Consider the following 25,013-nt stretch of genomic DNA (forward strand, 5'->3'; position numbering starts at 1 on the left):
ATATCTACATAAGTTTTCTGGGACAGAATTTGTCTTACCTGGGTACAAAGTTTTAATTTTAAATGTAGAATCTTTGTTTATAGTGACAATGAATACTCGCAGGTCTACAGTGTGTCAGTTTTGCAATGGAGCACTGTAAACACGCTTATTGGAAAATGTGATTCATGGAATACAGCAGTAAGACTTACTTCAGATTAAATATCCATATAACTGCAATGCACATTTCTCAACAATTACTGTTGTGGAATAGTTAACCATTTCTAAATAATGTACTCTTCTTACTTTACAGGTTTTCACAGTCATCATTCCTCCATTATGAAGTCATCCTATCCATGTAGGCCTTTATTATTTACAAATAAAATGACTGTTTTATAGTCTATATATAGTCTCACCTTTCTCTATGCAATTTGCTATAATCCACAAACATATTTGTATGTGTGTATTTTTATATTAGGTACACACAAACACACTCATTTTTAAGTACTTGCACCCTTCACTGGAATGCACATCAATGCTACTGGACAGGTTTACGAACGTAACTTGTCCAGATAGTTAACTAATGAAAAAGTGTAAACTGATACCTTCAGCAGGACTGCAAATTTTCTAAATACCATTCAAAGCTTCTGTGAATACACCTCACAATCCAACCTGACTCTTCTAATTAGATTCTTCTAAAAACAACCACCTCCACACACAGGTTAGTCCCTCCCCTATCTCAGCATTATTCACCAACAAGACATTTGTTCCTTGTTTTGGAACACTGTTGAACTGTATAATAGAATCAGAATATTAGACTTGTTCTCTAAATAGACAGGGCGTTCCTTGTAAGAGTGCAATGCCCGGATAATACTGGTATTGGATTTTATATCTGTGCAAGGCAGGATAACAAGGTCTAAGTAGTGCCAACAACTGGTCTGAGTGCCCTTGGGCAAGACACTTTACTTTCTCCCTGCTGCTGTTATCAGCTCCTTCAACTCCTCCTTAACTTCCTCATCAGTGCCACTGATTGTTTGCTTAGCAGTCAGAGGGCCAAAGAGCAATTGTGAGAGGCATTTACTGCTCCTCACCACCCTACTATGGTATCCAAACCAGAGTAAAAGGCAGGTGGACAAGGATGTTCCAATGATGTAGAGGAAGGGAAAGTCCAGGGAGCACTTGTTAGCAGGCCCCTGCTGTGGAGGACCCATGTCACCCTTTGACACTGGGCCTGGGTATAAGTTCGGTTGGTGAGAAAACTCCATTAGGACATAAGCAGGAATACAGATTAACAGCAGAAATTGACTGGGTGATCTTGGCAAAAGCAGCCCCATTCATTCCAAATTGCAGTGTACTGCAAATTTGTTTTGCTTCACTGTTAACAGCTGACAGTCACTGAACAGTCTTGGCACAGACATGCTCTCTCAGCCTATTTCAAGGATGGTACATGTATTAAGAAGGCTCTCAAATCAAAGAAAGAGGTGGGACTAACATTTTGATTGGTGTGATAGCTTACATGCATTGTCTTGCCAAATAAAGTTCTTTCAAGAGAATGCTGTGCTTTTGTCTTGAGCCCCAGAGTTGTCCTAGATAACTTACCTCATCTGTGATTTGGCAAAAAGCAGAAGGAGAGCAGTAAAATGGACTTGCCTGCCTAGAAAACACAGCCATGGCACTAAGGGGGAGAGGGACTGTATTTCTCAAACCCCTGAAGAGTTTTCCCCTGGGACTCCCTTCTACCTCAAAATCTCTTCCATACCTAGATCTCAACTTGGGAGGAACAGGATTCCTGGCAAGACATACCACAAGAGTTTATAGGTGATGATAGCCTCAACCCGGCATGGAAGGACAAGCTGGTGGGTTTCAGTTCCACTGGAGTCACCAAGTGGCATTTTCATCCAGCCCAGCATTTCTGAGTAGAGGAGGAGGTGCCTAGGGAAGAATGGGTTGGAACAAAGCAAGAGAGTTTTACTAGCTCCTATTGGGAGGCCCACAAGTTACATGTCTTGGGCTCATAATTATCAGACATATAATTAGCTAACTCTACCAAGTTATTAAAAAAACAAGGAAAGAGCCCAGTTGTAGATTCTCACAAGAATAATTTGAATTTGAAAAGACTGGGCCCCTGAGGGGAGCTTTAAAGAGAACCAAGACTGTTGGGATGCTTATTTCAGTTGGCATGAAGATCAGTTAAAGATAAAGACCCAAAGCAGACCTAGGTCATTAGAAAAGTGCAACAAGAAATTAGAGAAAGAATTGCCAAAAGTGAAACACTCAGGACCACATGCGATGTGTCCCGCATTTATTGAACTCGATGACATAGCCCCAAAAGACCTACTTGATATCCTTCCTCCATATCATACAAGGGGGATGGTGGATCACAGTGGCCACCACACACCACCATGACCCATACGATTCTACCCCTTAAATATGAGGGCAGGATAAAATCAGGGAAAGGTGATCCAACTTCCTTTAAGACAGCTAATAAGTGCACAGGGCAATGTTGCCAGAGTCATTCCATGTAGATACCAAGAGAAGTTCTACAAAGGACCAAGCAGAGAAACCCCAAGATTTAAGAGGAATCGATTGTTGCCGTAAATGGGTCCAACTTAACTGGGCAGACATAAATCAGCTCATGAGAAAGATTTTAAAGCCAACCTTACATGCTAGGATGGGAAAATGCTAGTACCAGGGTGCTGCTGTGAGGCTTGACTCCATAGCTTAGTAAGGCTTGAGGCTGGCCAACAGTCCAGGGTCAGAAATAATGCAGCAGGCAGTCCAATATAGTACAAGAGAGAACATAGTCCAGTGGTCTGATGCCAGGAAAGCAGTCACAAAGGTGGAGGCAGGAAGCCACACGGACAGACAAGAGTGGGCTGGAGCATGATAGGGATAGGCTGGAACAGCTGAAGCAAGTAGGAACAAGGTAGAACAAACAAGAGCAAGAGTCCAAGTATGGTGACACCAAGGGCATGAGCACAAGCACGTCACAAAGACAATTTGCATCACTACAGCAAAAGAAAACAGTACTGTTAGGAAGCCTTTTATGCTGGTCTCCAAGGCCTCCAGCTGCACTGCATAATTGTTCCTCAGCTGTTGCAAGTGCCTGCAAAGTTGTTTCTGGTTCTGCAGGCACTTGCAGGATCACTCAGGGCCTAATTCTGACACCAACAACAGGGCAAAATTACAAGAAATAGGAGAATTGCCTAATTAACCTCATGAAGCCATTGGCAACCTTGAAGAAGGGGGAAATTTTTTTTAGAAGGATTAGATCAAATTTTCCTGTTCTTACTAACCAGGGTAAGATTCACACAGTCTGCTGGCAGCCTGGTAAATCTCCCTAAGATTATTTTGCAATGATGACAGTTTTATTTAAGAGGTATTCAGCTACAGTCAATCCTACCCAACATGTGATGGGAATAATGGCTGATGCAAAGCTCCAGGTCTTACCAGTGAGTGCTCAGAGGACATTTAAAACAATAGCCATAGGGTGGAGACAAAAACCCATAGTAATCCAACATTTTCTTGATGGAATAAGCCTATTAAAAAATGAGGTCTTTGCCCCAGCAATTTTGTTCACCATCTTGTAACCGTCTTAAAAAGCAGTAGTTAAATGTCTAGCAAGAGTTCACAGATTCAGTTAAATGTGGCAATCATTTTGTAGATCAAACTGTTAAGCATGCTGCCAGAAACATGATATGCAAAGTAGATACAAAGTGTGGTAGTTAATACTCTTTCTTCCCTACCACCTATAAACACCTTGCAAGGCACTTTTCAAGGCAACTTGAACATCACCACTGGTTAAACTGTGGTTGCAGCTGAGACCCCAAGGGGGTTTCATGCCAGTGTCACAGTGAGTGCCCTGTTGCATCCTGAAAATCATAACACCCCTGGTCCATTATGCCCACAGTGGAGAGCATGAGGTCAATGGGGAGATGGATGACCAAACACTGGGAGCTATTGCAGTATGCCAGTTCCTTACAGAGCAGTGTATTATCAAGCAGTTTCATAATGTGGGAAAAATGCAAGTAAAACAAGGAGGCCATCCACGCCCTGAAAATCCATTTGTAAAATTGAAAACTGATTTTATAAAAATGCTCAAATGCCAGAAGTTCTAGTATGTTTTAGTAACTGTGGGCATATTTTCTAAGTAGGTAGAAGCTTACTCTGTGGTAGAAGCAGTTGGTGAAACAGTTGCAAAGAAACCGATGAAGGTATAGTATGACAGGAGGTTCAAGAAGAGAAGTGGCAGAGCAAAGTAGTATGGGAAATGATACAGATTTCACTTGAATCACTTGGTACACAGCAAAGGGGGGAATGCAGTGGAAAATGTCATTTCATTGATTGTACATGTGTAGATTGAAGCTGTATAAAGAGGACTTTCAAACGAATCCCAAACAAAGGAAAGAGGCGGGACTGAAACATTTGGTGTGACTATGTAGCTTGACTATTCCACTACAGCAGCCTTATTGTTGGGTATATCTTTTGGGCACCCACTGCTGTGTGTGTACTCTGTCTTGCTGAATTAAGCTCTTGCAAGAGAAACCTGTGCCTTTATCTTGGAATGAGTATGAAATCCAGAACATGTCAGAGATAGCAAAGATCTTACGATAGACCTGACTTGGGTGTGCTGAGCCAGGGCCCAACTGGCACAGCCTTTCCCCTGCGATGTGTGGGATCATGCATGCACAAGTAGACTTGAACTGCATTTGTATATGCCACGCATTACATTATGTGGGGGAACACACCTGATGTATGAACCTAAGTGCTGTAAACTGCTTTGGATTTTTTTAAAAGAAAAGTGGACTATATGTTTTGAATGAATGAATGAATGCTGGCAAGCAAGCTGTTTCCTTTTAATTCAGAGAGGATGCTGTGATTAATTTATATAATGCCATCAGTGGCACTACCTTTTATCTCCCTGCGTATAGTAACCACCCTCTCTTTTTATTAGGCTTAAGGAGATGGTTCACAGTGATATTCATGTCACTGTATTGTTTTTTAAATATCACCTGGTTAGTTGAAAGGGACTCAGCCTGTGCTAGATGGGGTTCTACTCCCCCTGGAAATTGAGGCATTCCTAACGCTAGCTGATTTGGCCATAGTTATACACGCCTTAGTTGCACCCCATCAAGTCTATTGTAAAGCGTGCAACATAGTTGGCTTGCAAAACTTTTCAGAAACTTCAGCCAGTCCGGAATGCTGTGACCAGAGTTAACTGGGGGCAGGTAAATAGAGAACGCAACCGCCCTTGTTACAGCACCTCCATGGGCTACCACTGCGTATCCAGACAGAACACAAAGTGATGGTTAGGACCTATAAACCCCCAATGGGCTTCCATGGGACGTGGTTGAGGCCCCATCAGTGAGGGTGTTCAAAGATAGGCTGGACATGCACATGGTGGGCCTGTCGTGAGCGGAGCCGGCTGGAGCCAGGGGTCAGACTAGATGGCCCAGGAGACCCCTTCTGACTTGCTATATAACTTTGGACCAGGCTACCTAACACTTCCCTTTCTTCCATGTGAATCTGCCCTGGTTTTCCTTGGTAGGAGGCCCTTCTCTTATTGTCACAGAGGCATATTTGGAGGGGTACAAGAAGACATTCTCCGTGGCTGCTTCCAGACTGTGGAGTTCCTGCTGAAGGAGACTAAATATAAATAAAAATACATTTTTATTCAAGCAGAGGTGTAGGCTGGTTTTTTTGGGCTGGGGGCTCTTTCTCTTCTATTATTGTTGTGTTTTTTAAACTTGTGTTTTAATGTATTTGTTTTATGATGGTTTTAACTAAGTTTTCATTTTTAATGTGAAAAAGACACAAATCTTAGCAGGCTTAAATCACACAAACCCACAGAGCAATTTCTTCATTCCTCCACTTTAGTATCATGAGCCATGTGGACTTATACTAACTAGCCCAGTTTTTCAGGCTTGCTGGGTGGGCTGGGTCTGTGGAGCCAGCACAGGTAGTCAGACAACCGGATGTCTCCACTGGCTCACCTGAACTTACCAGTTTGGCAAAGAGTGTTTTAAAATAGCTTGGCATGTTATCAACTATGCAGCAGGAAAACGTTTCATTTATTAAAGCTTCAGTGGAATTTCAGTCTATATGCTGCTCCTCCCTGTTCCAGCCCTCTTTGCCTTGCCCTTTTCCTCCCACCTGCATGAAAATCTTTGTGCATCAATGTTTTGTCTGCCAGAGAGGTAGCTTGTGCAGCAAGAGAACTTTCTGGAGGTGTTTCTTCTCTGTCACCCTTCAACTATGGCAGTAAAGGTCTCTCACTGGCATAACTATCTTCAGGTGATCCTGTCCCGTGAAAGCCAGAGAGTGGAGCATTTCCAGAAGGCAGAGAACATTTTGTTGCTTGTACTGGAGAGAGTCAACGCAATGGATCCCAGGTTTATAGTGGATTACTCAAGAAATCTGGAAGCCTTGGAATTTGCCCTCTCTGCTGCAGAAGATGAGGTTGCCATGGAAGTTCCCTTGTGCATTGATGCCAATGCTCTCTTGATGCAGGAGTGTTCAGGTGAACAGAGGGACTCTGAGAAAGTAACTCATGGGAACTATCAGGTAACAGGATCTTGCTACTTAGATATACCCAAGGAATGCCCTCGCCTAGGAAACTGGACCAAAGAAGATGTTTTCACTGTGGTGGACAGTGCTGAATCCAGTGGCCACATTGTGCCAGGCAAGGTCCTTCATCTCCTGAAAGAACTGATTGTTGCTGCCATTGTTCATTGCAAGCGACAATCTCTCATCCAGCCAGGTACTGTCTGGAGGGAAATAAGCAGGTGATGTGCATATATGTGTAAGACGGACAAAGACAGACAGAAGCTTCAAGGGTTTCCATACTTACTTGGGAGTAAGACACTGAACTTAATGAGATGTTGGAATAAACATGCACAGGGTTGGGCTTAATAAGAACTTATGAGAGGAAAGAACTGAAGAATGCAGATGTGGGCCAGATATACATTGCAATGCTCACCAGTATGTTCCAAGGCTGAGGGACATACACAAAGTGACTCTTGTGAATGAAAGGGTGCCTGTGTGTTCACATTTCTTGGTGCCTTGCCTCTCCTACTTGTTATTTTTAATTCTTTTTAAATACCTGCAGCTGGGATCACTTCAAAACAAAGTGAGAGCCTGTGGTTCTTTCCATCTTCTTTTTCCACAAATGCTTCTGGACTACCAAAGAAGCTCAGAGGCATTCTTAGGAAATGACAGTGGTGAGTGACTGCAGACTGATGCTTTTATCTTTCATGCATCAGTTCTGATGCTCAGAACAGTTTATCAGATTACCAACTGGGCCCACAGTCCCTCTGTTTGGGACTGCAGTGCTAGTATATTTTTATGCTGGAAGGGTGAATTATATAAGAGAAGGTGGGGTGTAAAAGTTGAAAGAAGTCACGCACATTCTCTCTCTCTCTCTCTCTCTCTCTCTCTCTCGCGCACACACACACACACACACACACACACCCTGGTGATACTACAAAAGGAGAAAGATGTAAGCCAGGATGGGACATTATTTTTGTGCAAGTGCCCACTTATGAGATTTTTAGCATTTGTTCAGTACTGGTGCATCAGAGAACAATCCAGTCCTGGCCTAGTAAATGGGGTGAGTGGAATAGTGCTGCTGTTGCTGCTAATAAAAATACAGAACAACAGCAACAGTCCAGACATTCAAGTTCAGTGTAGCAAAGGAAGAGTATTCAGTGCACTAAAATGAAATGAAATATGTAAGAAAATGCTCACTTGAGATCTCTCCCTGAATGGCTGTGGTCAATTAACAGATAAATGACTATCATTTCCACTTAGTTGGAGAAAGAAGAGGTTCTGAATTGTGGTACTGCAATGATGTGCCAAATTGTTTTGTCAGATTATATTAATAATGGGAGAATAGCTGTTATCCACATTATAGTGATAAGGTTACAATCAATATATTCCAGTTAATGTGGCATTTTACGTTTGGAACAGAAAACCTTTGTTGGTGATCAATATCTTCTGGAATACAGTTTTAGCTTCTGCATTTTTCCCTTCCTTTAGTGTTACCTTTGGCAATTCTTTCTTCCTACTACTAGGAAGGGTGTGGACATCACATAACTGAAGCTTCCTAGGGTGAGACAGTCGTTCTGGCAATAATACAGAACACGTCTTGTAAAATATTCCCGTAAAAGGAATATATCAAATCCTGATGCAAGAGCTCCGTTTCAGGAGTGTGACACATGCTATGGCTGGTTAGAGCGGAGGCCTGAGGAGGAACTAGTCAGGCTTGGCAGCTCATCCACAACCTGCACCCTTTGAAAAATGCACGCTTGAAACAGAAATTGAGGCAGCAATCCTCTATTTACACAGGGAAGAATATGACTGGGGCAGGAAACTACTGCAAAATGATTTCATAGCCATTTCAAACCCAGCAGGTCAGCTATTTCCTGAGGTAAGCCAGGCTGAAAGTAGGGCAACCCCTCGGGCATCGCACATAAAAGGGGTGCATGTACAGATTTGTGTAATATTTGCATGTGCTAATATAGAGGTGGACATTAGAAATAATTATTATAACTTGAAGAAAGCCTGAAACATCTGGGGCACTTTTTACTTTAGGGGAAAGCAACTCAGCAAGAGAAAATTAAATATTTGGCATGGGAAAAGGCTTTCCCCCCCTTCTGTTCATTCGATAAAACTGAATAGCAGCAAATCCAAGACAGATAGAAGGAAAGTACTTCTCACAATGCACAATTAGCTTGCCTTGATGGCTACTGGCACTGATGGTTTGAAATGAGGACTGTGCCAGTTCACGGACAATGGATCTCTCAGTGGCTGCCAATCAGTGATGGCCTCTATATGGAGCTCCATCAACTGAGGCAATTTGCCACTGGGTGCCAGTCATGTGCAGGATGGGGCGGCCAACAGAAGAGGGCTGTTGCCTTCCATTACCTGTCAGTGCAGTTCTCATGTGCAACTTTTCTGCAACTGTGTGAAATGTGATGAACCCTGGGATGAGAGGGACTAAATGGATCTTTGCTCCAATCCTGCCTGGGTTTTTTTTCTTTTTTCTTTTTAAATTAAGCACAAGAACCAGTTAATAAGACGTCACTGTGGCTGAAAACAGCTGTGATTAGAATGTTGGATTGGGACTAGGGAAATCCAAATTCTAGTCTCTGTTCAGTCATGAAGCTCATTAGGTGACTTGGGGCCAGTCCCTGACTCTCAGCCTAATCTACCTCATGGGGCTGTTGTGAGGAGAAGATGGGGAAGACTATGTAAGCTGCCTTGGGTTCCATGCAGAGAAAAGATGGGATATAAATATAATAAAAAAGCACACATGTGTGCCCTCTATCCTGAATTTGTTGCTGTGGCAGCAGCAAACAACTGCAATAGCAGCCTTAAAAGGTGAAATTTAGCTTTAAAACAAGGCATGTACTTTTCTCTTTTTTCAAAAAAAGGACAAACTGCTCAAGTGGTGGTGCATGGGGGAACTGTCCAGTCAGGACTGGGCGTGCTTAGTGGGCATGGAATACTGACTGCTTATGTGGGACAGTGGACAGAAAATTGGAGTGGAATAGAGAACCATGGGAGAGGGCCTGGAGCATCCCACATCAAAACGTTCCATTGCAAATCCCGCTAGTTTCACATCAACTAGTTCCTGCAGTTTTTCTTTTTACCTGTGCATCACACTGTTTGCCTTTATACTAGAGTAGGAGTGCACAACTGCTAAGAGTTTGCATTGGTTCCTCTCTGTGATTCCTGACATGAGTGCTGTTTCCCCAGAGAAATAAAGGATAAGGCTACAGTAGGAGACTGAAGATGAGGATGCTACAGGCAAACCTCTTACCCTCAATGCATTGATTCCCTCTTGACCCTCTCCAGGTGAGCTCAGTGCTGAGAGGCTAAAGGAAGATAGCATGCAGTTGCCCTTGCTGGTGTCCAGCGGTTGGAAAATGATCTGCTTTAACATTGTCCCTGTAATGAGGAGAAGGCAGGGTGCTCTGAAGCTGGACAAGAAGGGGCAAGAAAAGGGTTTCCCGCAAGGCAGCTTGAGCAAAGTCACCCAGGAGGCTGACTTCATCCCTGCAAGCTTCTATCACTGGAGGTAAAATGTGATGCTGTGCTTTCCCATGAAATGTACCTGAGGGGCAAGGGTCCAACTTCTCATGTTTCCCATCTTGAGCATTTCCTCTAGATCATGCCCATGGCACAATGTTTCTCTTGAATCGTGTGAAGGAAGGCAAAAGTAGACCTCCCAAAATCATACATACTGGCCACTGGTTGCTGTACAACTTACCTTTACAACAAGCTTGTGTGTGTTTGCAGTCACAATGTTTGAAAATAGTTTTTCTTAAATGAAAACAGGAATTCAAGGGAGGTCTTTAATCCTCTTTCTGCAGGATTCTCTGATGCATAAAGGGGCAATGAGGCAAAATGGGGATGTCTTAGGATATCCTATCTTAGAATAAAATTTGGGAAAGGCAGATGATCATAGCTATAATTCTATGATATCATGCTGTGATGTAAGAGGAGGATTCAAAGAATACCATCACATTCAATGTTATAGAGTCATTGCTTTGTCCTAAATTATGCTTGATATCCTCTACTTCAAAACTGACAGAGAATAAGACTTGCAACTTTCCTAAATAACCTGTTCAGGCGTGCAATTCAACTGAATTATCAGCTAATAAAAATCTTTGAAAGGGTGAGAATCAAGGAGGAGGCCAGCTGGAGTGAAGTATGTAAGTTTTAAAAGATGGAGCAGGTGCTGTTTTAAATTCTTAATTGCTGTGATTTTCATTATAGGGATATGTGAGCTGTATTCATATTTGTATGGAAAGGTACAGAATTCCAATCCAGGCTCTGGTGATTTTATAAAGCAGGAAATTAAACAACTTCTCATTTCCAGTTTCATTGGAGAACAAAACACAATGGCTAAACTTACTCTTCTATTCTTAAAATAGAAGCTTAGGCTCTTACAGGGACCAATGGTAGCATTCAACTGTGCCCCAGAGCTAGGGTTGGCAATGTTGCTTTAGCATAAACCAGCAGTTGCACAATGTAAGTAGTGCTGGCATATGCAGTGGAGGAAAGCAAGCTGGAGAAGAAAAGAGATCTTCCAGACCTGTTCATTTACTAGAGACCTTGAGCTGCCCATCAAGGATTCTGGCTTTTATCACTCTTTCACTTTATGGAGGATATGAGTAATTGATTGCAGTCCAAAGAATGCAATGAGAGTTACAGAAATGCTTTCAACCATCAGATAGGCTACAATAGAAAACAACAAAAACAACACAGGTTTGGCATATGGTGATCATAACTGCCTATCTATTACTGGCCTCTGTTCTAGAAACACAGAAACAGAGCAAGTCAGAACGGGTCTCCCAGGCCATCTAGTCTGACCCACAGACAGAACATCTGAAAAATGGTTGAGAGCACACAGGTACAGAGGTACAGAGCATTTGAAAAATGGTTCTAGGTATAGCCACATAGTAATCTTGGACCTGTGCTTTGGAATACAATAAACAGGCAACAGAATAAGAAGGTGGGTATTTGGTGGATGCATAGCTGCTCCTAGCTGGGGTAGTCTGAACAGTACTGCTTCCACAGAGAGCAATTGTTCTGGCTAATTGTGGGCAATTGCCCTAGAATTTTAATGTGGTAGAGCATATTGTCACATCTTACAGTCGCTGTCTTGATAGACATGTCCTAGACAAATAGGAGATGAATTCAGCAGTAAGCTGTTTTTCATATTGGGATAACCTGCAACCAATTTTGGCTGTATGAAAATACTCAAAGCTTGTTCAACCAAGATCATCCGTGTATGATGGGCAGATATAATCTGTCTTTATGAGAATGATTTTCTGTCTATCTTTTCAGAATCCAAGTCATATAAGCCTTCTTGATATGTCCCCCTAATGATCACTAAGGCCTCTTGGAAAGAGTGAATGCAATGGAAATAAAAGATATGTCTTGGGGTCAAGAGCTGATCTAGAAGATGTGTTTAGCACAGTTACTGTAAAGATCTAGTGTGAAGCTGCATCATTGGGACAGTGCACAGTATAAGTGGATCAAAATCTGACCAGTTTGCAAGCAACGTTTCTTGCATGGTCTTTAGATCTGTCATGGCTGAAAACAAAATTCCAACTGAAATGTATAAACATTCACTTAATTAAGATGTGCAAACTAGAAATGATGCCAGCTTTTCATAGAGGTGGTGATAGTTGAGCAGTGAGTTCTGAAGGCTTTGCTTTTGATGTAACTGAGTTTCGGATGAACCACACTCTCAGGCACCCTCAGGCTTTGTCTCACAAAATGAATCTCTCCTCAGTGCATGGATGAGATGACTCTCCCACAGATGTTTTAGAGGCACAATGGAAGAACTATTAGGTTTGGCTTGAATAGGCATGAAAGACAGTGGGTGGGACAGCCTTGCCTATAATCCAGGCCACCCATCTATCGGGAATAGGAATCACTGCAGTATGAGGGAGGGTATAGGTTTGACCATTGCATTTATGGTTGATTTACACGTTCCGTCTTTGAAGATATTCGCAGATGTGGGAGTGACTTTAACATACCTGAACAAAAATAGCACATGGAGTGCTGAAACTGGGTAAAGTTAAACTGTGATGGACAGCATTACTGAGTCTGCCTGCCCCACTGCTGATTGACAAGCCTACTTGTCTACATTGCATACATATTCTGTGCATAATCACCCACTGATGCACAGTGTTTACTCCTCAAAACAGTAGAAAGTCCATGAATAAGCATATTGGACTCCTAGGGTGCCACAGAGACCTCACTGAAAAGTAAAGGCTTTTCCATTGTGTATTGACCCCATCCAGTTTGCAAAAGCAGTGCATATGTGTTGCATTTCTTTATTTATAAAGTATGTCTTAACTTTGCCTATAGACAAATCTACTCTCTAAATAATTTTGGGGAGCTGTGGCTGAGGTCTCTCTTAGTACTTTGTATTTATGTGACTTCCAGTTTGGAAATTATACACCCATTCTTGAGTACTTAAACAACTGGCAGTGACTGTAATCTCCACAGTACTTGTATTCCATGTGAAACTGTGTTCTCAGAGAGGGATCTGCTTGGAGAATTAATGTGCTGATCTAAGTGCTGAATGATATCAACAAGCCAGTTCATGTCTGCTTGTGAGAATTTTGGCACTGCTTGCCAGGATTTCCGTCCATAGTTGGCTACACTGAAACAGTGAAGATTTCAACTTCCATGCTGTTCTTATTTAGGTACTCCACCAGTCGCCCTATCCTGAAACTTGTCCAAATTGTCAGCACCCTGAAGGGGCATCGCCTGGATGGTCTCCGCCTCCTTGGCCAAGTCAGCCATGAGAATTGGAGGGAGGAAGGCAAGGAAACGGTGCTTACATTTCACCACTTGAAGGTAGTTCTTCCTTCCCTTTATCCCCCTTTTTTCATTTGCCAGAGAGCAAGAAGTGGTTTCTGTGTAGTTAGAGCACAAATGTATTTCTGGTGTATATTTGGAAAAGACAAATAGCATTCCTTCATTTGTCATTCAGTCAATCAATCAATCAAATTAAAAGCATGCAACATCTAAGAAGGAAGACAGAGCCTTTCCATATCAGGCATTTATGGTGCACTAATGATAGTGAGTGCTTTACACGACATCTTCCTCTTCCAGGGCCTCTCCTGTTCCTTGGAAACATTTTCAGGGCTCCCCACCACCTGCTGCCCCAAATCAAGGAAAGTCTGGTATTATCTGTGAATGGGGCCATAGAATCCTTGCTGAATCTGTGCAATTCTGGCACACCACAGTGCCATCTTGTGGTTGTGTAATGAACTATGTTCAAAACTAAAAAGGCAGAGAACAGAAGACCCCAGCGAAAAGCTTGTATAAAAAATCAGATCATGATCCTGCAAAAAATCTGGAAGCAGAAGCTTTGATAGAGTTGTGGATTAAGAGGCTCATGTAGAAAAGCCCAAGGCAAGGTTCTGTTGCTGTTTCTAATCATCCCCTTTTAAAAAATCCTGTAAAACAGGGGTATAAAACTTCTTCCAGGCCAAAGATCAAATTCAGTTTTGGAGATGCTCTGGGAGGGTGCATTCTAAGAGTGAGTGCAGCTCTGGACAAAACAGTGTGGTCAAAAAACCCAACTGCTAGCATATTTTAACTTCAAGCTTGTATTGCCATAACTAAACCTTGGGAAAGGCATTTCAACTTTTCAGAATGGGGGAAAATACTGCATGAAACCTAGTAAGCCACCAACCAATTAGTGGTTTGGGAAATGGAGGTTGGTGGCTCTGATGTCACTGGGAAGTGTAGCTACTTTGGGTTGTTGTTTGAACATTTAAGGAGTTATCCATGGTGCTGTACCTAAACTACAAAACAGAGTGAATATGCTACTAGTGACATTAGAAATGGGATGACCTCAGGTGGATTGGATTTGACCCACAGGCCTGAGATTCAACAACCCTGTTAAAAGATTTTGCATCAAGATCCTTATTCCTTATCCCTTCTTTACCTTTGACCTGTTCCCCAAAGAGCCACAAATTTTGCTTGGGCGATATAGGGAAGGATGGGGAACAGTGATACAAAGGCAGCACTGAATTCTAGTCACACATTTGTTCTCTGACCTTTGTGCAAAACCCAGTGGATTGCTTTCTCCATACAACAGTGGTGGGAGTGAAACAGATATTCAGTTTTAATGTATGCAAATGTATTTGCTTTTGGACTTGGGTGGGTGGGCTCTCAGCCAGGTCCGTATTTGCAAAATGGGGATAAGGGTGGCCCAATGTGAAAGTGAACACAGTTGTTAAGCCTCATATAATTGCAGATTGTGGTGACCAAAAAAGTTCTCAATTCTACTGACAAACTAAAGTTAATAAATCACTGAGTCCAGATGGTACCCATTCTTAAAGAAGTCAAGTATGAATTTGCTGCCCATCTTACTGATTATAGGGGCATGTTACAAAAACAAGTAACATGTCTCTATGATTAGCCTCTGGACCAGAGGATTGGAGAATGGCCACCAATTTTTAAAAATGTATCCAAGGATCTGGCAAATTACAAGGTGGCTAGTTTATGCCTGTTCTCGATAAATTGGTTGAAAGTATTTTAAAAATAGCTTGCAATGTGCAAGAGACTGGCCACTCTCTACACTTTGTATCTATTTAGACTTCTCAGAGAAACTGGCTTTACACTTTGAGAACACGCCAAGTTTATCATAGTCAAGGAAGTATTAGTGTTCTGCTCTGTATTCTATTCCTGATGGTATGTTTTCCATATCGTACCATTTCAACGTTGGTCTTGTTACAACATCTCAGAGCACTAACAGCAGGAGATCCTTTGGTGCTGGATGGGTTGCATTTCATTTTTGGATGTGCTGCATCTCTCACCACTTCAGGCTAGAGAACATGGAGTAGCAGATGTGTTTTGCAAAAACTTGTCTGCCTGCCATGAGACTTACAGGCAATTTACATTGTTGCATCTTTTAATTCTAGCTAACTGTAAGATTATTCTCAGAAGGAGGCCAGTTTCAGAATGCATTTTACGTTTATGTCATGTTTTTCTTTAGCTTGTTTGCGAATTCTATTCTTAACTGCTTGGTTGTTTACTAAGGTTCCTGATTTGCCTTAACCTCATGAGTTGCTTTGGTTTGATGAAAAGCCGATCCTTTACAATGTTTCCATCTTGTGTCACTTAATTGCCAAAACAAGTTTCTAGGAAACAGTAATGTAGCAAGATACTTTCAAAGCAGCAAAGTCAATGCTGGCTTCTCCCATGAAGCATGCTGAAGCTTTCACCAGGCTACTAATTTGGGTTGTCATTTAGGCTGACAAAACTGGGATAATTTCTCAGAACATGTTAGCCCAAGTCCCTTACCTCATCAGCCTTTTATGATAGTACAGTCACTTTAGGAATTTCACACAATGGGCATGGTGTTTCTCCCCAGATGCCCTTGCCATAAGGGAGAGGGTGTATTTCTGTGAAGTAAACGCTTTTGGAACCCAGCCCACATGGTGTATGGTGCTCTTGGCTGATGTTCCATCTAGGGAAGCAGGTCAAACTGTTTAAGGTAAACAAGGAAGTAGATTGCATGTGCATGGAACTTTTTTTTTTTGCCTGACAAATAGATTTGGGAGGTCAGTAATATATCTTCTCAGTTCAAAAAGTTTATTCATGACATCACAATAAACAGCTTCAAAGGACACAACAAGGGTCTCAATGCTATAATAACACCAGTTGACCGAGAACACACTTCAGCTTTTCAGTTTTCCCTACGCATCTTGCATGTATTATCCATACACCAACACAAAGCAACTCCTTAATAAGCAGTGCTAAGCATGGCACCTTTATTTCTGAGAACCTTCCCAAAGACAGACTTGTGTTGCTATTTTTCTCTATATTGTCTTCAGCAATTGTTCATCTTTCTTTCTAGATGGTGCTGCTCTGGGCCACTCACTTTTTTTCTTCCCCTGAAGACTGGATGAACCTGGAAGGGTCCGTGTATCGTCTGTTAGTGATCTTGCTTTGCTGCTTAGTGACCAAAAATCTTCCACATTTCTTGTATCCAGAGCAAAATCTGTTCCAGGGTGATGGTCTGCACCTGAGCTCTTTGTACCCCAAAGTAGAGAGCTTTACTAGGAAGCCTGAGCATTTCCTGAAGTTCCATTTTTCCATAAAAGACAGCACCACACCCCCTCCCATGGACAATGGTCTCAAGGAATTACTCCATCTACCTGCTGAAGACAAAGCTTACTGGAGCACTGCGTTCTTTGATATGCTTCTTAATAAGGTAATCTCTCTATACACACAGTTTATGATCAGAGATTCCAGTGCCATCTTTTGGCCTGTGGGGGAGATCTTGGGACTTCCCTGTGGAGTCAGAGGCACACTAGCTAAGCATTGATGGAAGCTTTTATTTGGTTTATTTAAAAAAATAAAAATAAATTTAATTTTTAGTTTATTTTTAAAAATTATTTTTAAAATGCATATGCCATCCTTAAGCACTGCTTAAGTTAACACATAAGTTATCACATGTTAATATAATAATACATTTTAAAAGTCCAAGAACTTGCATTTGAGATGATCCACTGATCATTAGTTCAAATCATTGGTTATACAATGGAAAATATAGTTTTTGAAAGTATATAATGACATGTTCATGCAATCTGACATCAAGACATAAATGTAATGCATGGCAAACTGCCTTCTACTGATTTAGATTTCTGTTCCATCCAGCTCAATAGACTTGGGCATAGATGTCCACAACGCCTTGAAATGGCTTGTAGTGTGAAAAAAACTAATTTGTTTAATGAACTTGAATTCCTGTAATTCAAGCTGTGCTCTCAGCTACAGAGAAAAGTAAATAGTGTTGTCTGTCTAATACACGGGAGTGAAGGGAAAAGATACGCTATTAAAAGATAGATTTAGACTAACAGTTCTTTCATGCCTCAACTTGCAGCTTTCCCCAAAGGCTATAGCTAAATACACAGGCTCTTTCTCTTTCTATTTTCAAGAAGTAGAAGGAAACATATTTTGATAGTCACTGATGAAACCTCTATGTAGTAATCAATTTGTTCGTCTTTAAGGTAATACAAGACTGTTGTTATTAATTCCTGCATGTATATAAGATTCAGGTAAGATGCTTCCATACAGATCTCCCAGGGGCGAATTATGTGTTAGCGAACTGTATGTAAGGAAGTCCCAGCAGCTCCTTTCCCATTGCAAGAACCATCAGAGGAAGGCATGACCTTGTTCCACTAAGATGAGTGTCAAACGGTTCTCCACCAAAACATGCCACCTATGCTGACATATTCTTGATCTCTGACTGCTGCGGTTGGAGACCCACCACGGTTGCCAATATGGAATCCTCTGGGGCAAAAGCAGAGTTGTGTGAGCATGCTGGGAAGCAACAGCAGGGAATTTAGCTTGGCTGGAGAAGGGTTGAACACCTCCTTTCACCCACTCTGCCTGCCCCCCCCCCCCACAACTGACTCCCTAAGCCCAGGATACTTTGCAACATAAATAAGTTTGTTGTAGCTTAGATATGGCTCTGCATCTTTAGTCAAACGTAAATCCCATTATATTCAATAGGCTTCCTAAAGGTGCAATCTTATGATATTTAGACATTCTAGAAAAGTTCCCAGCCTGCTCCAGCCAGCTGTAGAACCTTTTCTGCCTAAACAAAAGTGGCACTGTGCTCTTTCAGTGACAGAGCACGTGCATTTCCTTGAGGTCTGACAGAGGTACCTCATGGGGCTCCAGAGGCCAAGACACACTGACAGCTTTTCTGCATGAGGTTGTCAATTGCCATATCTGTTTTTGGTTTCATTGCAAAATTGAGATCTAAGTTCCACACACAGCTTTTCCTTCCCTGCATTTCTACTTTATACATTCTAGGTGGAGCTGTGCTATAGCAGAATAGTGCAAATAAGCAAGCACAAATAGCACTTTCAGAAATAATATCTCATTTCCCCAGTTCTAAAAGAAAAAAAAAGGAAAATGCTCTGAAAAAACAAAAGGAAACTGGGGGATCATGAATGTTATCTAAGGTATCTGTTAACTGGAAGCTATCATGAGCACACACTAAAAACTTAGTATAGAAAAGTTGTCAGAAGGGTGATAGATGCACCCCGAAACTGTTAGCTGTGCAACTCTAGTAAGATTCTGTGTATTGTCTATGCATATGTGCAAGACAATGAAAAGTCCCATGAGGAGAAAAGGCCAAACAATTCACAAGAGCAAGGATATGCTCTGCAAGAAAGAGAGTAGGCCGCATGCTTTCATTTTGTCCAAGATGCTCAAATACCTGTTAGTCAATTTGGAGAACTCCAGTTGTCAAGGCAGAGCTCCCACATCTTCTGACAAATACTGGCCTTGCGTCCACCCTGGAAATCTGTGGAAGGATAGTCTAATGATTCCTTAAATAGGATATACATTAAATAAATAATAAATACATACTAGTTTTTGGGGGGGAGGGGCTACCAGCTTACCCTTCCCAGTTTAAGAACCATTGGCAGCTATCTTTTCTAAAGTGTTGATGGGTATGTTCAATTTAGCAATGTAGAGAGATGGGGGGTTGTGCTGTTTTGCAGTAATGCAGAAGTCATTTAATGTAGTTTAACATACAAATTTTGTTCAGTTTCAGGTATACCAGATTAAGGACACACAGCGTATTAATGCAATGTCAAGCATCCTTTCAAAAACCAAGAAAATGGTGAATAACCAGAGCTGAAAACCTCAATATGGCATCACAGAACTCCCTGCCTGGGTGGACTTGGTTTATGTTTAGCTCATTTCCTGTGATCAAAATGCCTTTCTGCTTTTGACTACTTGCTTAAGTTTTTGGCTCTCATCATCATTACTTTATCAGGAAAACACAGGCAGAGAATGACAACCTGTGATTGTAACAAGGTGGCAGTTCCATCATTAGGGATGGTGGTCCGATTTTATAACTGTCATCTTGTATGGAGCAAGCTAATGCACACAGTCATCTTATTTTCTGTGTAAAAATATACTTTAATGAGTAAGTGAATGTGTTATGATGTTCTGAGTCTCTGCAGGAAAAGACAGGCCTGTAGAACTAGGAGCAGACGAAGCAAGCTGCCTCTAAAAGAATGTGATGGAGACAGAGGCCCACACCCTTGCTGGGTTCATGAAAACAAGGACAATGCTCCAGAAGGAGGTTCTGCTGCTTACTGCCCCTCACTCCCTCCATTCTGACCCTCATTTGCAATCTGATTCCGAGGAGATTGTAACAGCTGCAGGCTGTGCCAGTGCATGTCTGTATAGGCTTTAAACATAGATCTGGTACACCAAGACACTTAAATGCTACTGAAGTCCTGGAGTTAATGATGGTGTCTATTGCTATTACCTGTCATTTAGTTGTAAAATATGGTGCTTTGTTGCAAAAAGAGCCTTACAAAAGCTCTGCTGGGGCATATATAATGTCTGTTATTGCAACAGGATAGATATGTATCTTTCTGCATTTGAAGAGTTTAAGAAATACTAGGTTTATGGTTTTTTGTGTACTTGTATCAAAAATGTATGTGTTTTGGGTGTTCTCATATAGTCCGAATTACTTTTAATTATGATGCATATATTAATTCATATTTGTGGGAAAGCATATAGTGTTAATATACTTCTGCATGAAGCATGCTGGTTATTAAGTTAATTCTTCCCTTTTTCCCACTTCCTGGCTCAATGTTTTCTTCTAGGCACTCACAGTAACTATGTAACCTATAAATGCCAGCAGAATAAGTGTAAACTACTTTATAGCACACATATGTTGATTTAAATAATCTTTATAAAACGCATTTTGGAACCCTGCCTGGACCCAGGTTTGTCACATCAGTGTAGATTAGGCTCTGGATGCCAGCATGGGATGTGGCGCTGATGCAGGATGGGTGTGATAGCATACAGTGAACCTCTATAAATATATTAACAATATTTGAAAGAACAGGTTAAAAATAAACATATATCTTGTTCCCAGATCTCATTACCTCCCCCACCCCAAACATCCACTGAAATTCCTTTTGCCTGCAGCTTAACACTACACAAATTAGCATGCCTGAATGCCTACTAGAGACTCTAGGACCATGGAAACAACTTTTTACATTTATTATTATCGTGCAACAAAAAATCAAATCAAACTGCACCATTAGAAGAAGAAAAGAATAAAATAAAGTAAAACATTACAATTTTTGAATGAGATTTAAATAGATTCACAGCACTGATTGGGGATATCATATATACCTATATATCAGAGTATAACAGAACAAACTGTTAGGAAAAATAATTATTCATAGCCTTCAGCAAAGGCATTTCAAATGCCTATACATATATCCATTTATAGATTATGCTTAAAGGTCACTCATTCAAAGACTTAGAGTTTCATTAACTCCTCTACCCATTGTGTTATTGCAACTGATGTTTTTCATTTCATTGTTATAATATTAGTCTTTTGACTGTCAAAAGGACATGGAAATCCATTTATATCGACCTTGTGTTAAATTGCAAGAAACAAGTAGGTAACTCAAAAGAACATCTGTATCCTTAAATATTAAAGAACATTCCATCACAAGGTTTAACTGAACTGCTGCTTCCTTCTAAAAGGAAGGAAGCACTGCCAGAACATATTAGGAAGCATTAAGCACTGTACCTCCAACAATTGGTCAATTTAATTAAGTCTTTATCAAAGAGCCATTGCGGCATCCAGTATACTCAAGAGGTCTTTATTTTTGCTCAGATTAGCATAGCCTAAGATCCATGACCCCTTCCAAAAGAGACGATAATTAATTCATTTGGCAAAATGACGTGCTCCAGTTCCTGATTTCATTTTTGGTTTAGACCCTGTGTATTCACCAATAATAGATAGTTTTATATGTGTACTGTAGGCCAGTGTAGCTGTTTGGCCTCAATCAATACTTCCAACAACACAGGTGGCTCTGACACTATAAAAGCAGCAGGAGCAAACCTGGATTCTAACAGATTCAATTGTATATATTGCCATGCAATCATGGCTGACAATTTATATTTAGTGCAGAAAGTGGCAAAAAAATAATCAGGGTATCAATCAATGTCCCTTGAGATCTCATTAATGAACTTATTCAAATGTAACTTAATCATTTGTCATATATCTCTTGGGACATGTATTCCCATGTAAGTAACAAATTCAGCACAAACTCTAAATTGCTACTTAGTTAAGTCTATGGGGTGTGTTATCTCCAATAGACATATGTTCCAGCTTTGACTATTTAATAGAATAACCAATACATGTGCAAAACCATTAATGTCTGCATCAAAGCTAGAAGAGATTATTGGAGTTCCAAAATAATTAATAGTAGATAATCAGCAAAAATAAGTTTTTATTCTAACACATTTTACACAAATCCATTCATATTAGGATCTTGTCAAATACCACACACTGGGGTTTCCAAACAGAAATTGAATAGCAATGGGGAAAGAGGACATTCCTGTCTAATATTTCAAGTCCACAAATGAATGAATACATTAAAAATATCTCAGATAGGACTCTGGTTCCAGGGCTTACATATAGAATTTTAATCCATTTCTGAATTTGTGGAGGAAAATTGAAATTTTTCAGTGTGACAAAGATACATGTCCAATAAATTTTATTGAAGGCTTTCTCCATAGAGCTAAAGGTGGCTGAGATTGTTCTACCCTTTCATGCAATCAGACCAACAACCAATATAAAATGATCAGGCCCCAGCCTATTTTTACACAATCCTACCTGATCTAGTTGGACGAACATTGTAATAAATCTTGGTATTCTGTTAGCCATAAGAACAGTTAATGTTTTAATATTAATGTTGATCAAAGGAATACGTGACCAATAGAGGGTATTATCTTTTTCTGATTTAGGAATTATTGCAATGTAAGCTTCATTGGGTGCTGATGAAAGAGCCTCCATTTCACTTATAGAGTTATACAAATAATAAAGCTTAGGAACTAGAAAGCTACAAAATGTTTTATACCATACAACTAGAAATCCATCCAAACTAGGTTGCCCTGTTTTCATTTTAGTTATTGCTTTCATAATTTCATCAATCTGCAGAAGCACCATTAAAACTGCCTTTGTTACATATCTGCACAGGAAATGTTAACCTGGGGAACCCATTTGATAATCTGCTCTGATATTTCTTCAAACAGAAACTTTATAACTTCAGGATGAATAAGTATCTTGCCACTATCATCTTTAATCACCAAATAATATTTTGTTGTTTTGTTGTTGAAGATGATTTGCCAATATCTTACTAGGTCACTATTTTCCCATTAGGTCTGTCTTAACACAGCTCATGAAAAATCTACCTGCTGTGAAAAAAAAGTATCCAACTCATATTTAACATGCTGTAACTCCTGATAAAGTTTTGTATTTGGGGAGGTATAGCAAAGTGATTTATAAAAATTTTCAACCTATCACTTAAAATGCATTTGTCACTCTTTTTAGAATTTATTTTTATGACAAGTATAAGAAATGGTTCCACACTGGATGCAAGCTTCACTGGCCTCCCATTCAGTGGAGCATGGGTTTGTTGTACCTCATTGATCTCAAAATATTCTCATAACTCAGTCAAAATCCGATTTTTAAAAGACTCATGATTTAACCAGGAAATTTTACATTACCAAAGACCAGCAGGCTTTGGTGTATTTGTAAGTTCAAGAAGATTGGGACATGTTCTGATATAATCCCTGTTTCAAACAACTACAGGCTCTGATCTGCTGTAACAAGGCTGTGGAAGCCAAAAAATAATTATGGTGAAACCATTATAGTGGACAGAAGATGTAAACATATAGTCTCTTCCACCGATGCAATTTTTCCAGAATTCAGGCTGAATTCTGCCATGGAAGCCTGAATTGCAAATTTTACTGATGCTTGCCTCTTAGAGGCCAGTGTATTTCTGTCCATGAGGGGATCTAAGATCTCATTAAAATCCCCTCCACGTAATCATACACAATAGCAAACAATGTGCTAAAACATTCATGAAACATGGCTGGAGAGTCATTACTGGGCCCATACTCATTAATCAAAGCCATTACTTTCTCACTGTATTTTCCAACCAGAATCACAATACAGACATCAGGATCAATAATAATTTATTGAACTGAAAACATGAGTTGTTTATAGATTAAGATTGCAACCCCTTTAAACCTGTTGCATAGACCTCTCCCACCATGTATCTTGTCAGTTGATTTATATCTTTCGCTGTTAGATATATTTCTTGTAATATATGTTCTCTATTCCTTTTAGAAAGCAGTTTCTTTGGTTTAATAGGAATCCAGAGTCCCTTGACATTCCAAGGAATCACTTTAAACATAGAGTTATTATGAATATTGTTTGCCCTTGTGCACACACAGATCTTGTCTTTTCTACCAAAATGAAGCAAACAAACAAAACCCTCAAACTGTTTCAAAGTAATTCATAATATAACTTATGGGTATCATACATTTTGTGATGCTTTCACTGAGATTCACAACCATATAGTGAAACAAAAACAATATTCGCACAGGGCGAAAGAAATGGAAAAAAAGAAACCCACCCAAAATCAAAAATTCAAAATAAGTAAAACTAAACAAAAGGAAAAAGAACTTTTCAGCCCCCTGCAATGCATCAACATAACCCATCAAACCCATTTCCTACTCAATCATTATACAAGTGGTTATTAAGACCTGAAATAGTATTAGTTAATCTTAACATTGACTAATAAAAAGGAAAAGAAAGAAAAGAAAGAAACAAAGAGATGATAGAGAGTGAGGAAAGATGAAGATGAAAAGAAAGAAAGAAAAAGAAAGCTAACTCAAAACATAGCAAAACAGAAGAGATGGTGAAATATCTGGAACGTTATCCTCTCAAACTGTATAGGCCATGGCTGAATGCCTGGAGCTTTCAATCAGCTTCCGAAAAGTAGAGGTTGAAATTAAACGGAGGCTGTAGCAAAAGGGAACTTCTGGATGGAATGGGCAGTTCAAATCTTCATAAGGAAAACATTGCCTCTTTAGGGAGTATTTGAAATGTTTTTCATTTGTCTTGGGATTTTACTGTGAATATGACTGGGATTTTACTGTGAATACGGCTGGAGTAGTCATATGGTACTTCAGATTAAGAGATTTTTCCTTTCGTTGAACCTTCTAGTATCGCCTTCTCTAATCAGACATCTAGCAAATGGTTTTATTATTGTCACAACTCCAGTGAAGGTCCCCCTTCTGGCTGGCTGCATGGAGGAGGTATTTTTCAGCTGACACACACAGAAACTTGACAATAACTGGTCAGGAATATGCTAAGCATACTCATTAACAAGGCAAAACTTTCTTGATGCCCCAAAACTTGATGCAGGACCAAATGCACCAGGCCTGTCAGACTTACCACTGGAATCGGTCCACAACAAATCATCCCTCATCCACTACCTGATTGTGGATGAGGGGGCCTACCTGGCTTGCATAACAGAGACCTGGGCGGGAGAGGGGGGGATGTCTCCCTCTCTCAAATGTGCCCGTCCGTGTATCTGGTTCAGCACTGTCCATGCCTGGAGGGGAGGGGAGGGGAGGGGAGGGGG

At 40.6% G+C, this 25,013-nt stretch overlaps 1 protein-coding gene across 1 annotated transcript; it reads left to right on the forward strand.

The window, feature by feature from the left end:
• Positions 1-6,078: 6,078 nt before the first annotated feature.
• Positions 6,079-19,174, forward strand: MAB21L4 (mab-21 like 4). The gene is given in 5 exon segments (XM_044432994.1): positions 6,079-6,736; positions 9,835-10,057; positions 13,206-13,359; positions 16,376-16,732; positions 19,082-19,174. Coding segments are annotated over 5 exon segments (1,485 nt in total).
• Positions 19,175-25,013: the final 5,839 nt, after the last annotated feature.

Source organism: Varanus komodoensis, unplaced genomic scaffold, assembly GCF_004798865.1.
Source record: "Varanus komodoensis strain SLA01 unplaced genomic scaffold, ASM479886v1 scaffold25, whole genome shotgun sequence".
In the NCBI taxonomy this organism is placed as follows: Eukaryota; Metazoa; Chordata; class Lepidosauria; order Squamata; family Varanidae; genus Varanus; species Varanus komodoensis.